Below are 14,464 nucleotides of genomic sequence, written 5' to 3' on the forward strand. Positions count from 1 at the left end.
ATAGTCATTGGCAGGACTGATGTTGAAGCTGAAACTCCAATACTTTGGTCACCTGATGCAAAGAGCTGACTCATTGGAAAAGACCCTGATGCTGGGAAAGATTGAAGGCAGGAGGAGAAGGGGGGCCACAGAGGATGAGATGGTTGGATGGCATCACCGACTCAGTGGACATGAGCTTGAACAAACTCCAGGAGATTGTGAAGGACAGGGAAGCCTGGTGTGCTGCAGTCCATGGGGGCGGGGGGGCGGGTCACAAAGAGTCGGACATGACTGAGCCACTAACACCACCAAAGCTAGACCCCTTCAGTTCCCTCACAGGACCTGCTCTCTGCTCCCTCCACCCCAGGCCTGTGTCCCTCACCCCTGGTCTGTTCTGGCAGCAGAGCTGTCCTCGGCAGCCAGACTTGTCTCCTCAAACCTCTCCAGGTCTCACTCTTTGTAACAATCCCCCCACCCCAAGTGTCTCCACCCTGCCACTATGCTCAGGTAAAAGGCTTTTCATTAGGGAGGCTGACTGTTCCTGAGCCCATCAGGCTCTGGTTTGAAAGGCCTCCTCTCCTTTCAGGGGAAGGGGCGGGGTTCTGGTTCTTGGAATCAGGATGGGAGTGGATGGAGGCGTCTCCCGCTGGCCTCCCCCAGAGAAAACGGGTGTCCCAGGGCAGCTGTTAGAGTCATCTTCCTTCCCACCAGGGACGCCTACACCCTCAAGTACAGTCTGGCTCACTGCATGCTGGGAAGTACTTCCCTCTTGTCACGACAAACTGCTGCACGTGGCAGATCGAGCCGTGCTCCCAGGACTCCGGTCACCTGACCGGGAGAGGCCCCACCCCCTCCATCTGGGTCCACGCTGGCTCCCTCACGCTCCTCCAACGCACTCGCTCTTTTTGGCCAAAGGAGGGCCACTCCCACACAGTTCAGCCCTTTATCCTGTGTTCTGCCTGGCTTCAGCTCACCCTGCTATTTTGCAGACCTGGCTCACGCACTGCCCTCTTGAGGACACGTTCCCTGATTTCCAGCCTGGCTCAGGTCCTCGTCACCCAGTTGTTGAGCTCCCTGCGGCCTCATTAGGACAGACATCAAATACGCCAGCGGCATGCGGCTAACCCAGCTTTGCTCCCCGCCAGATCCTCAGCACATCACTGGTTCTCAAAAACCATTTGCTGGGACTTCCCTGACAGTCCAGTGGCTAAGACTCTGTGTTCCCCAGGCAGGAGGCCTGGGTTCAATCCCTGGTCAGGGAACTAGATCCCGTATGCTGCAACTAAAGAAAAAAAAGATCCTGAGTGTTGCAACAAAAATCAAAGATCCTGTGTGCTGCAACTAAGACCTGGCGGAGCCAAATAAAAATGAAAACAAACAAAAAAGGCACTTGTTGAATGGAGGGCTTCATCCCCTGGGCTCACAGCAAAGAAACTTGGTGGGCTCTGCATTGAAGATGGGAGGCAGGCGGGGGCCAGAGCATGGCCCTTCCGTGGAGGCTCCAGGCCCAGGACGGATGAGCCCTGGGACCAGCCTCAGGCAGGTGAAGTTGCCAAGGGTCACGGCAGGGAAGACGGGGTCTCTGTCATAAGCCGTGTACACGCGGGACAGGACTGAGGTGGGAAGGGCCCTCGAGCTGATCAGCAGGCCAGGCAGGGGCCAGGCTAGGGCTGGGCGTGAGTTACATCAGGGTAAGGAATCTAGGTTCAGTGCACTCACTGTTTCTAAGTAGCTGCTTTGGGGTTTTGTTTGTCCCTTAGTTTCCTAGTAAAACTTTAGGAAAACATTCCAAGAGCTGCAGAATTCAGGGGCAAAATGGTTTGCTCATATGAGGGCCAAGAGTGCCAAGGTGATGGTGGGGGTGGGGCTGCCCCTGCAAGAGGGTCGAGTGGATGGAGGCTGCGGGTGTGCACCACCCAGGGGGCTTCCTCCCAAATTCTCCATCTGCAACCTTAGCTCAGTCTCCTGTGCTTCCTCAGGCCTACGCCCTCTGCCCCCTTGCATGCCCCCTCTGCCCCCTTGCATGCCCCCCAACCCACAGAGACTCAACTGGGCTGGGCTCAGGCTCTTCCCCTGCCTGGAGCCCTCCCTCCTCCCACGCTTGCTCAAAGCTCTGCCCTACCCAGGCCGCCCTTCTCTGGCTTTTCCACTTGCAGGCCCTGTGCCAACCCACCGCCCCTGTGATGCCTCTCCGTCATCACACCCAGCCCTGTGCCGTCATCCGTTTCCCACCAGGGAGTTCTCTCCCCAGTTAGGTGGCTGGAACAGGCCCAGCTCAAGGCTTCCACACAACAGATGTTTGGTGAACAAACTTTGCTTGAAACTTGGAGACCAAGAAATACAGAGGACCTGCTGTGTGCCTTGAGCATGGCCCTGTGATGAATGAATCCAGAGAGCCCGCCAGAGGCCTCTCACTCTCTCCTTGATGAGGCGTCTGAGATGGTACTGTCTTTATATTACAGATGAGGAAACAGAAGCTCAGAGGGTCTTGCGGCTGGTCCTAGGTCTCACAGCAAGAAAGTGGCTAAGCTCAGGTTAGAGCCAGACCTTCCCTCTTCTGCATTCCCTGCCCCAATCTGTCTGGGGGCAGTTTCTGCCCCCCTGTGCCCACCCGTCCCCACACCCTGGGCTCCCACTCACTTCTGGCACTCGTCCAGCACAAAGGCCCTGGGGTGATCGTCTCCAGACATGGTGATGACCGTCTCACGCTCAAAGGCCCCTGGGCGGGTCTGGTCCACTGTGTGGCGGGTGATGGTGGATGTGGTGTAGCTTGTCCAGTAGAGTGTGTCCCAGCCCCGGTGATAGGCCAGGCCTTCCACAGAGCCCACGTCTACGGGGAGATAGGAGCAGCAATGGATCAGGACAGGGCCAGAGAGCAGAGCACAGGGGCACCCAATTGCCTGCACACGGGGGAAGTGCGGGAGCTGGGGTGTGTGTGTGGGGGCGGCCCTCAGCGCCCCCAGGCCCTCCTGCACCCAAACGATCTGCGGTCCATCCCCTAACCCTTCTTCCGGTGTCTCCCCACCGCTGGCTAGATTTGGCTTTATGCTACGGTACACCTCCTGGAGCCAGAGTTCTGCCAAGTTGGGTGCAAACTGGATTTCAGTAAATCAGCTCCCACGTGGGCTGTACTGGGGAGCCTCCAACTTCTAGACCCTGAACTGGATTGACTGGTAGACACCTGAAGCTCAGGTTAAAGAATGGAGAGCGTGATGAGAGAGACGCGGCAGAACTTAGCTTAAGAGAGACAGACTCAGGGGTTTCAGCGGCTTCAAGATGTCTGGTGATGTGGTTGCCAGAAGGCTGCGTTAATAGAACTATTGTAGCCCGAACAATAGCCCGGAGAAGGTGACAGCCCTGCCAGGCTCTCCAGATAAGCTACGATTACAGAGTATCGAGTTCCGCTTCGGACACTACATTTTCAGACAGATGTGGGGACGGGGCTCTGGGAGGCAGAAAACGGCAAGGAGGTTGAAAGGACAGCTCTGCGTTTATCACCACGGTATACCTAGCACCTAGTAACGCGCTTGGCAGGTCTTTACGGACAGGAGTGACAAATGTATGAACAAGTGAATGAGGCAAAGGACCTGGGGCATCCCGCCCAGAGCAGAGAAGACTAGCGGAGCAGAACAGAACTTCCCCAGGAGCATGCAGGCTGTCCCGGAATGCAGCTCTAGAGCCTCCCACCTGATGTCTCAGATCATCCTGTTCTTTGCCAGATGAGCAATCTGAGGCTGTGAGAGCAAAGAAAACTTGCCCAAGTGACTGAAATCCTGTGTCTGGGGTTGACCCACCCGGTCTCTGCAGCCTGTTCTATGAGTAACCAGATACACAAGCTTTCGCTTATTCTGTCTACCTTGAGGGCAGAACGAGGACCGGAGGGGACCAACTCTGACTCCAACGAGAGAGACTTTCAGTAACACGCAGTGGGATTCACTGGCTGTCAGGGACGCCAAGGCAAGTGGAATTCAGATCCGGGGCAGGGCTGGGTTAGCCAGTGTCCACGGCGTCCCTGCCCTGAGTCTGGACCGACCCTCCCTGTCCCCCAATTCCTGGGAAGAAAGGAAGTCTGGGCTCACTCTCCACAATGGTGGTCCTGCCCGAGCCGTCGTCATTGATCTGCTGGATGTTCCCAAAGTGGATGTCGCTGAAGAAGATGCGGTTGGGGGTGCCCGGGGAGGTGCCCGCTCGGTAGTCGAAGGCCAGGGCGATGACGTTCTTCATGTGCTCGGGGTCCTCGAAGGGCTGCACCGGCGCGTTTAGGTTGCGCTCGTCGGACAGGTGCACGCTCTTGAGGATGGTGCGCTCTGAGTAGAGCAGGTAGCCCGCGTACTCGCGACACGACGCCCCGTCCTCAGCCAGCATCCCGTGGGCGCAGGCGCAGGCCCGCTGCCCATTGCCTCGGTACAGGCACAGCTGCTGGCACCCGCCGTTGTCCACCGCACACACATTGGTTCCTGGGGGGGGGCAGCCACAGGGAAGGCAGAGGTCACGGTGGGCAGGGCCAGCTGGCTGCCCCTGTCCTGTCAGCTGAGGTGGAAACTCTGGGTGGCGCCCTGCTCTGCCTCCACGTCCCCACTTCAGACAACCCTCCAGGCCCTGGCACTCAAGCCCTTCAGCCTCTCCTCACCACCCCTTGGTCTCTCTCATTGTGCTCTCCTGGAAGTTGCCCTGCGGTCTAACTTCTTCCCCAGGCCCTCTCTTGCCCAGCCCAGAGCCCCAGCCTTGCCTTTCTGCCGGTCCCGGTTGAAGACTTTGATGTCTTTGAGCTGGACACCGATGCCTGTTCGCAGGGGCACTGAGTCGGTGGCATTGTCCTTGCTCCCGCGCTTGATGGAGCCGTTGGCATGAGTCCTGTGGGGAGGCGAGGGGCCATGAGCAGGTTGTCAGCTGGGGCTGAGCAGGAGGGGACGATGGCCCAGGGGAAGGCCAGGACAGAGGCCCACCTGTCACTCCAGTAGATGAACTCCTCAAACACGGACACTGAGAACATGTCCATGTTGTTGCTGGACAGCACTACCTCGCGGTCCTCGCCCGTCTCCAGGTCGATTCGCTCAATTTTGTCTGTCCGGGCGTCGCACCAGTATAGCTTCCCATCCTGCAGGCCAGAGTCGCCCACCTCACTGCCAGCTCCACGTCCCAGGTGGCATGGGGCACTCATTCCCGCCTCACTGTCTCCTCCCTCCTTGCTCTACATCCTCCCGCTCTCTGACCTGCGGCTCTGCTGGCCTCCCTCTAGCGCCCACTTGAGTGACCTCCCTGACCATCTCCCGGGTGGTGGAACCCTACTCTGCATGGGGCCTGGGCCAGAGGACCCCATGACTCCTTGGTCCATTTTTTCCCACCAATGGGCATGTCACATGAGATTCAGTGGGGAGCTGCCCCTCCCCGCAGAGCGCGAGTTCCGCCTCTTTGGCCCTAGGGCTGAGCCTGCATCCAAACCTGATAGTCCACGGAGATGCCGTTGGGCCAGCTGATGCTAACGTTAACCAGCACCACTCGCTCACTGCCATCCAGCCGAGACCGCTCAATCCGCGGGTACTGGCCCCACTCAGTCCAGAACAAGTACCTGGGGTGAAGGTGGAAGAGGGGGTCAGTCCCCAGAGCACGGAGAAGAACAGGCCTGTGGCCAGAGGGCCTGGACCAGACCAGAGCCAGGAGTGGGGACTGGTCAGCCCACCCTGCTCCTCACCCCTTCTCCGGGTGGACTGTGATCGCCCGGGGCTTGTCCAGACCCTGGGAGATGACCACGTAGCGGAAAGAGCCATTGAGCCGGGCAACTTCGATGACATCAAAACCCTGGTCCGTCCAATAGATGTTGCCTGAGGAAAGAGGAAGGCAGGGGGCTCAGGGGGGCGTGTGGGGACTCATGTACCTCGTCCCCTCCAGCCTGAGACCCCCGCTTCTCCCCATCTGTTCCTGCCTACCCCTTCTCCTCAGACCCCCTCCTCCTGAGACCCCACTGCCCCAGTCCTCTGCCTCACCTGCAGTCCATCAGCCCCCCTAGAGCTCACCGGCGATCCAGTCCACTGCAATGCCCTCCACGCGGCCAATGCCGTTGGTCACCACATCCTCACGCCACGTCTGGTCCCGCTTAGCCCGGCTGATGGTGCTCAGGCCCATGTCCACCCAGTAAATGGTGTCATTCTCTGGGGGCAGAGGAGCCAACATGGGGATGCTCACCGAGGCAGGGGACAAGGTAGAGGGGTCAAAATCACAAGGGGATGACTGAGAGCTGGGGAGACCAGTGGCTTGGGACGGTATAGCAGGGTAGGGCAGCTGTGGTCAGGCAACCTCTCCCTGGTCCCCCAGAACACTTCACCACGAAGGGAAGGCCATGTCCCGCCCGCTCCTGCCACCATGGCTCACCAGCATGGAAGTCAATGCCGACAGCCAGCGAGGTCCCCGACACTGGGACCAGGGCGTCTGACTTGTCGTTCGGATCCAGCGGGATTCCCCGGATCCCCTCATGTACAGAATACAGGAGAAAGGAGCCCACACCTGAAACACAAGCACACTGGGCATGAGCCTCGCTGACACCCTTTAAGCTTGGCTCTGTCACCCACAAACCCTTTTGATACCTCCTCCCACCCATCACACCTCCCCTCTCACCACACACCCTAGCTTGGGGCCTGGGTGGGGACAGGTCCAGTCAAGTCACCTGGCCGGCTCCAGGGAACCACCTGTGAGACCCCTTAGTGCCCACTAGAGGGCAGCAGAGACCAGGCTTTCACTTCACACAACCAGCTCTGCCTCACTCTCTGGGTCACACAACCCTTCAACAACCCTAAAGGTGTTAGGGAGGATCTGGAGAGGTTCAGATGAGTCAACAGGACCAAGTGACTCCCCAGTCTAGATTTTCACCCTAGTTTCCTCTTTGTCCTCGTCTGTCTGGTCTGTATCACATCCTTGGGTCTCTAGCACCCGGCTCCTGAGCCAGCCTCCTTCCCAGTTCCCCATTTCTTATAAGGTGCCACTATCCATGCACCCTAGAATTTCCCCTGCCTTTATCCCCTTGCAAAGCAAATCCTCAACTGAATCCCCCTAATGGGCCCTGGTTGCTCAGGATCCTTGAAAAAAAAGGATTCATGCTCGAGACTGGGGAGACTCCAAACACTTAAGAGTCTCCCCACAGAAAATTCTCAGAGCAGATGAGCATATGGAAGGCTCTGAGAAGTTCTGCAGCAAAAAAAAAAAAAATCCACTTAAACTTAATTCAACCCAGTGTTTCTTTCTGTAACATCGACCACATCAAAGAGGGAGGTTCCTAGGAGTGCACTTTGGGAAATGCTGTCCTGGGGCGGGCTTGTAAATCAGTCAGCAAGTTCTTGCGAAACAGCTCTGAGTTTCATCCCTTCTCTTCAACCCCGCTGCTGAGCCCCAGCCCAGGCTAACAGCGTCCTGACTGGTCTAACTGCCTTGGTCTCTCCCTCCCCTACTCAGCCGGCTCTCTGCCGCCAGGTTAATCTGCCCCAAACACCACTTTCCAGGTGCTCCTGGCTGAGAACCTGCAGAACCCCGCCTGCCCCACAGCCTCACCCATGAACCCCACACCCTGCCCGCCACTCAGGCTGGCACCTCAGGGCCTTGCACCGACCCTCCTACTGCTCTGGACCCCTTGCCTGGCATGTTGTCCCTTCTCCTTCAAACCACACACTCAAATCCTCTGTGCCCAGCATACTTCTTGCATGAAGTGACCCTGGTGTCCCCTCTGACATCTATTTCTCCAGAGTCCTACTGAAGTCAGAGCCACTTCATGTCTCCCCTCCCCCACCTTTGGTTAAGCCTGCTGAGCACAGGGACAGGGACTTCTGTCCCCTGCCTCCCCCATAGCAACCAGCACAGTGAATGCTGACTAAGCATCTAACCCAGAAGGCACTTAATACACAATGGACTTGTCCTGCACCCAAGCTGAGAAGAGGAAGGTGGGCTGTAGACAAAGACAAGTCAGGTTGGGGACCGGGGTCAAGGGGAGGGGAGCAGAGGCAGGGGCACTGACCCTCGCAGGCCTGCTGACCGCTCCGGAGGCTGTAGCCGGCCGTGCACATGCAGGAGCGGGTCGTCTCGGACGTGGGCAGGCAGAGCTGCGAGCAGTCGCCGTTGTTGACGCTGCAGGGATTGGTGCCCTCGTGGTCTGGGGGCGAGCGGGAGGCACAGAGAAAGGGTTACTGGCTCTCTTCAGGACCTCGGCGTCAGGCCTGAGCATGCCTTGGGACAGGACGGTCACCCCTTGACCCCAGACCTTGTGGGGGTCACCACCCCTACCCAGAGGGTCTCCAGTCCCGCAGGGCCCCTGGCCCTTGTGAAAGAGGGGCCCCATGGGTGGTGAGCAGAAGCTAACCCGTTCTCACTCCCCTCGCGTGCGCAGGGCTCCTCCTGGCGCAGCCCTGGCCTCTGACCCCAGCCCACTGGCCCTGCCCTCGCCCCGCCTCACCCAGCTGGACGCTCTCATCGTAGACCTTCATGTGCATCACCAGGGTGGTGCTGTTCCGCAAGACCACGGACCCCGAGCCGTCAGCCTTGCTGCACGTGCCCATCTTCTCCGACACCTGATCTGCCCACCACAGCTTGTCCCCTGGGGAGGCAGGAGGGGATGAGACCCCCGAGGAAGGCCCCATCCCGGGCCAGCCCTGTCTCCCTGGCCCTGCCTGCTCTGCTCCAGCCCCTGGCTCCCAGGCCAGCGGCCCTCACCCATGATGGCCAGGGCGGTAGCCTTGCCCAGCTGGTTCCGCATGGTGTCGATGACCTCTAGCTCGCTCCCATCCAGGTTGCAGCGGTTGATGGTGTGGTTCTTGGAGCTGATCCAGTAGAGTTTGCTCTCAGGGAAGTCGATCGCCAGGCCTAGAAGAAGAGGGGTGTCACAGCCAGAGAGCCCAGCACCCACCAGGGCTGGGGGCCAGGAGCCTGAGTGGCTGGGGTCCTTCTCACCTCTGGCGATGGGCACAGTATGTGTGAGGTTTAGGGGGAGGGTACTGAGAATAAGCACTAAGCTGGGAGCTCAGGGAGACGGAGGAGTGACAGGGAGGAATCCCTGAGAGCAGAGGGGCAATGGTGGGGGGGATCCCTGAGGGCATCTCCGGCTGGAGGAATTAGGGGAGGAGGGGCTGCAGAGTAGCAGGACGGGCCCGTACCCACAGGGCCCCTCTGGCCACTGAAGAGCAGGGTGCGGTTGCTGCCGTCCATGTTGGCCATGCTGATGTTGTCACCGTCTGTCCAGTAGAGCTTCCTAGGGGCGCCAGGAACCGGGGACAGTCAGAGTCCTCTTCTTCCCCCGCCCCACACCCCACGCCCTTCAACCTGGGGCCCCGCAGGACATACCCACGCAGAGGGTGGACGACCAGCCCGTGGGGCTGCTCCAGGCCCTGCACTACCGCATTCTTGAAGGAGCCGTCCAGCCGGGCCACGTTGATCTGCTTCTTGTTGGTGTCATAGCTCGTCCAGAACAGGTTTCGGGACACCCAGTCGACAGCCAGCCCGTGGGCGTTTGGCAAGTCTGGGGACACAGTGGGGAGCTGTGGTTGGGTGTTTGCAGGACACAGGTCAGGGGGCTCGAGGGGAGGGCACCGGCTGGTTTCTGGGGGAACAGGGATCATGACCCAGGGATGGAAACACTCCAGGGGAAAGGATTCGGAGAAGGGACAGCAGGACCCAGGGAGCCAGGGGGTGGGGGCTGGACAGAACCTGCAGAGACGACTGTCTCCACGCCGGTGCCATTGATGAAGGCCCGCTTGATGGCCTGGGTCCGCACATCGGACCAGTAAACGCGCTGCTCGCGGGCGTCGTAGTCCAGCACCGTGACGTTGTCGATGTCAGGCACCGTGAAGGAGATGATGTAGTTGTAGTAGGGGGCGTCCAGATCCACACCCCGGATCTCCATCTGACGTGCGTACAGCAGGAACTTCTTAAACTCTGCAGGCACAGGGCAGGTCACTGAGGGCAGCCTCCTGCCTCCACGCCTTCCACCCACCCAGACTGTCTCGGCTCCTTCTATCTGCTGCCGGCCCCTGGCAATCAGAGAGACCCCACCGGGAACAACCTTCCGGTCGGGACGCCAGTCTTTTCTGACAGCAGCTGTCTCCGGAGCCTCTCCCGTCAGGCCCCCCCCCCAGCTGAGATCGCCTACCTTTGCTCAGAATCCGCAGCTGGGATAGCCCGACCCTCCCCCATCAGCCTCGGTGTCCCCCTGGCTCGGGGGCCCTACCGTAGCAGGTGGTGTTGTCCTTGTGGAGCTTCATGAGGTGTGGGCAGGCACAGGAAACCGTCCGGTTGTAATCGATGAGACACAGGTGGGAGCAGGGGCCCCGGCCCCCGTTGGCCTCACAGGGGTTGGGAGCTGGCGGGGAGGGGAAACAAGACCATCCAGTGACCCTGCCGGCCTTGCTCCCCTGGCCCACACCCACTTCCTGTCCCCATGTTGCTGCCACCGCCCCAGCACAGACCCCTCCTGTCTGCGAGGCTTCTGTGGAGGTTGCTGTCCTGTCCGGCCCCTTACCCATGGGCTGCCGGGAGGGGTGGTACACCTGCAGGTCAAAGGGCTGTGTGTTGGTTCTCTGGACCACGGTGACATTGTGGCCCGTCCACTTGTTGGCCTTGGCCAGTGTGTTTGTCCGCCAGTCCGTCCAGTACACCTCGCCTCCGTACAGCGTCACTGCAAACGGGTGCGACAGGAACTCGTGTCCCCGAAGCACCTCCATGTGACCGGAGCCGTCGTAACGGGCAGAGTAAATGGCGTCTGACCTGAGAGCGTGGTTCAGGGCAGAGTGAGGAGCCAGTGGGAACCTGAGACCTCAGGGCACATGGCCCGGAGTTCCCACCTTCCCAGCCCTGGCCCTCGGCACCGCGTGGAGCAAGAAACACATGACTCAAGGGCTGGGACCCCAGCTCTGACCCCAGTTCCCCTGCCCCTTCACTCTCCCCAGCACACAGGGCTGGGGTGAAATTTAGAAAAAGATGCCCCCTTCAGGGACATCAACTAAAAAAAGTCCCGCCCCCTCAAGCAGAGCTTACAGATGTATGAGCAAGCATGGTGTTGGGGGCAGCCCTGCCTCTGCCCTCCTCCATCTGCACCTCTTTCCCAGCCCAGCCTCTCCCCCTGCTCAGTGCTCTTCCTGGGCCCTTGTCCGGCTCCAGCTCCAGCTCCACTTCCGTCCTGGCCTTCTCACCATGCTCGAGGCTACTGGGTCCTGGGACGCTCAGCCCCGCCCTGTCCCCAGGGGGCGGGGAGGACAGGGCTCCCAGGAGGTGCAGGTGCTGACCTGGCGTCAATCCACAGGATACGCTTCTCCAGGTAGTCCACGGTGAGGCCGTTGGGCCAGCCCCCGGAGCCTGTCTCCCGGTGGATGGTGCGGCGCCCGGCCCCACTCATGGAGGCTGCCTCGATGCGGGGCAGGCTGGCGTCCCAGTCCGTCCAAAACAAGATCCTGGGGGAGTGGGGAGGGGATCAGGAGGGCCAAGGTCGAGGCCTGGAGGAGGGGTTGCGGGAGGATCCTTGGTGAAGGGTGGAGGAGGCAAGGAGTACTGGGGAGATGGGTGTGCCTGGTCCCTTCAAGGGAGTTTCAGGGCCAAAACACGTCTGGGCAGGGCCCTCACCCATCCCGGGGATCCAGTGCAATCGCCCTGGGGTGCTCAATGTCGCCGGCCAGCAATGTGGTTCGGAGGGTCCCATCTAGCTTGGCCACCTCAATCTGGTCCAGGTTACTCTCCACCCAGTAGATGTTGCCCGCAATCCAGTCTACAGCCAGGCCCTCGGGTGTGGCCAGGCCATACTGAATCACCACCTCGAAACTGGTCAGGGCTGAAGAAGAGAGGTCGCAGGAGGTTAGATTCACCTGGGGTGGGGGGGGTGAGCTCATGATACATGCTAGGAATCCTGGATGGCCCACCCCAACCTTGACACCTCTGTGAACACCTCTGGTGTGCCCTGAATTCAACAGAGCTTCCCAGAACCCCCACTCTCCTCACCCAGGCCCCCTGCCCCAGGAGGTCAAGAAGAAGCCTGGCTTCTAGAACCCTGGAGAAGGGGAAGTGGCAACTATCTTCTGCCTGTGACTCTCTGAAGGGCCAACTCCTGGGAGGAGGTGTGAGCAGAGGGTGAGGGCTTTGGGGAACAGACCTAGACTCAATATGAAGCAGACAGAATTTTCTAGAAGTCATTCCACAGATGGTCTTGGAGGTCTTTCCATGGTTTTATATATATATATATATACACACACACACATACATACACACACATTTACTGTGTTGAATGCTAACTCTTTTCAACCCTATGGACGGTAACCCACCAGGCTCCTCTGTCCATGGGATTCTCCAGGCAAGAATACTGGAGTGGGTTTCCATGCCCTCTTCCAGGGATCTTCCCAACCCAGGGACTGAACCTGGGTCTCCTGCGCTGCAGCCAGAATCTTTACTGTCTGAGCCACCAGGGAAGCCCTATATACATATATAATAATTTAGAAACTGTTACATAATGTGAACATTTTCACAGTCTACTTAACCATCTCCTAGTTGATGGACATTTGAGATGGTTCCAGGTTTTCTCTATGGGCCTCTCTGGTGGCTCAGATGGTAAAGAATTTGCCTGCAACGCAAGAGATCTGGGTTGAGTCCCTAGGCTGGGAAGAGCCCCTGGAGAAGGGCATGGAAACCCACTCCAGTATTCCTGCCTGGAGAATTCCATGGAGAGGAGCCTGGCGGGCTACAGTCTATAGGGTCACACAGAGTTGGACACAACTGAGAAGCTAACACTTCACATTTTTCTCTATGACAATACCACCTCCTCTAGTGAAATGCACTTCTTTCAAGTGTCTGCTCAGATGTCAGCTTCTCAGGGGGCTTTCCATGACCATCCAGTTTAAATGCCACCCGGGTTCTCCCGCCCACCCTGCCCCCTTTCTCCTTATCCACAGCACTACACCCTCCGCCAGTCTGCGCTGCACTCGTTCCCTGTGTTTCTCTCTGATGTTCCCACTGGTGTGTAGGCTCCATGAGGGCAGACATTCTGTCTTGCTTGGCTCCCTGCTGTTTCCCCTGGGCCTGGAGTGCGTGGCAGGGGCTCAGGAATGAGCGTTATTAAAGAAGCAAGTCTGTGATGGGTCAGGCCGCTTCAGGACAGAAGGCAGGGTTCAGGTACCCCACCCCTAAATGGCTTTTTTCTTGCAAGCCTGCAATTCTGGCCATTCCAAAGAAAGGCTGATCATTTTGTTAATTATCAGGCTGGCAGCTCTGCTGACGATAATTACCGGGCGTCAGACACTGAGACCCACAGCAAAATCTAACCCAATTAACAAGAGTGTGGGGGATAGGGGAACTTGGGGCCTCTGCTCCAGGCAGTCTGCATCTGGTCCCGTGGATCTGAAAGCCCAAGGCCCGGGTCTGGGGTGCACTGGGGCCCCACGTGGGCGTCGGTCTAGGGGCAGGCGGGGGTCACCTCCGTTGTCCAGCAGCTTCCCGCGGTAGATCTTGTCCTCCACCACGTCGGTCCAGTAGAGGGCGCTCTGGCTGAGGTGGAAGTCCAGGGCGATGGTGTTGCGCAGGCCGGGTACCAGCACGCTGTAGTCCCCTTTGTGGAGGTCGATGCGCCGGATCTCGTGGCGGTTGGAGAAGATGATGAACGGCTTGAAGGGGTCTAGGGAGGGGTGTGATGGGGTCACTTCTTGCCCCCGAGCCACCCTGTCCAGGAGCAGACAGGGTCTCCGTGGGCCCTGGCACTGGGCCCAGATGGAAACCTCAGCCTCCCCCTGTAGTTCAGCCGCCGCACCACTCCCCCCTGCCACCCCCCTCGCCCCCCGCCCTGTTCCCCCCTCCTCGGTCTGGACTGCCTCTCACCCAGGCTGCGGCAGCTCTCGCCATCCGGCTCTAGCACCCAGCCCTCGTAGCAGGAGCACTTCACGCTGAACTTGTTCTGGTCGCATTTCTGGCTGCACTTGAGATGCTTGGCGCAGTAGCTCTGGATCTGGCAGGTGTGGTTGTCAGGCCCCAGCTCCATGCCCAGAGGGCATGAGCACACAATGCCTTCACCAGGTGCCACGGAGCAGTTGTGGCTGCAGCCGCCGTTGTTCAGAGAGCATTGGTCTGGGGTGGGGGGCAGGGAGCAGGGGACAGGATCAGGGTCAGGATCAGAGGGAGGCAGGTCCTTTCCATTCCTCTGCCTCCTTGCTTCCCAGGCACCCCTGGGACAGGGTTCGGATCCCTGCACCCATTGTGTGGGTGGTCATTTCCTCTCTCCAGGAGCACCCCTCCATCATGGTCGCATCTTTCTCTCCGATCTCTTATTTCCCAGCCTCTTCTTGAGCCACGGTGAGGGCCCCAGCCTTTTGCCTCTCTCTGAGGCGGGGGGTGGGGGTTTTTTTCTCTATCTCTCCTGATGCGGGTGTGATTTGGGGGTGGGGTGCGGTAGGGAATGTCCTGCTCCAGGTCCTCGGACACACCCCAGGACCTGTCTGCCCTGACTGATGACCCGTCAGTGTTTCTTAGGGCTGGTCCTTAT

General features: G+C 59.2%; 1 protein-coding gene across 2 annotated transcripts in view; it reads right to left on the reverse strand.

Moving 5' to 3' along the window:
* The window catches only part of LRP1 (LDL receptor related protein 1), an 80,537-nt gene that overhangs the window by 22,229 nt on the left and 43,844 nt on the right, over positions 1–14,464 (reverse strand). For both annotated transcript variants that reach the window (XM_018048051.1, XM_018048050.1), the window contains exons 23-42: positions 13,804–14,049; positions 13,406–13,603; positions 11,569–11,773; positions 11,235–11,399; positions 10,472–10,716; positions 10,181–10,312; positions 9,661–9,888; positions 9,298–9,472; positions 9,111–9,205; positions 8,671–8,820; positions 8,414–8,554; positions 7,979–8,113; positions 6,349–6,480; positions 5,994–6,128; positions 5,672–5,801; positions 5,422–5,548; positions 4,926–5,077; positions 4,709–4,833; positions 4,059–4,436; positions 2,620–2,809 (exon numbers count right to left, since the gene is read on the reverse strand). In XM_018048051.1, coding sequence (XP_017903540.1) covers positions 2,620–2,809; positions 4,059–4,436; positions 4,709–4,833; positions 4,926–5,077; positions 5,422–5,548; positions 5,672–5,801; positions 5,994–6,128; positions 6,349–6,480; positions 7,979–8,113; positions 8,414–8,554; positions 8,671–8,820; positions 9,111–9,205; positions 9,298–9,472; positions 9,661–9,888; positions 10,181–10,312; positions 10,472–10,716; positions 11,235–11,399; positions 11,569–11,773; positions 13,406–13,603; positions 13,804–14,049 — 3,484 coding nt within the window. The remainder of the gene's footprint in view (positions 1–2,619; positions 2,810–4,058; positions 4,437–4,708; positions 4,834–4,925; positions 5,078–5,421; positions 5,549–5,671; positions 5,802–5,993; positions 6,129–6,348; positions 6,481–7,978; positions 8,114–8,413; positions 8,555–8,670; positions 8,821–9,110; positions 9,206–9,297; positions 9,473–9,660; positions 9,889–10,180; positions 10,313–10,471; positions 10,717–11,234; positions 11,400–11,568; positions 11,774–13,405; positions 13,604–13,803; positions 14,050–14,464) is intronic.

Source organism: Capra hircus, chromosome 5, assembly GCF_001704415.2.
Source record: "Capra hircus breed San Clemente chromosome 5, ASM170441v1, whole genome shotgun sequence".
Taxonomy (NCBI): domain Eukaryota; kingdom Metazoa; phylum Chordata; class Mammalia; order Artiodactyla; family Bovidae; genus Capra; species Capra hircus.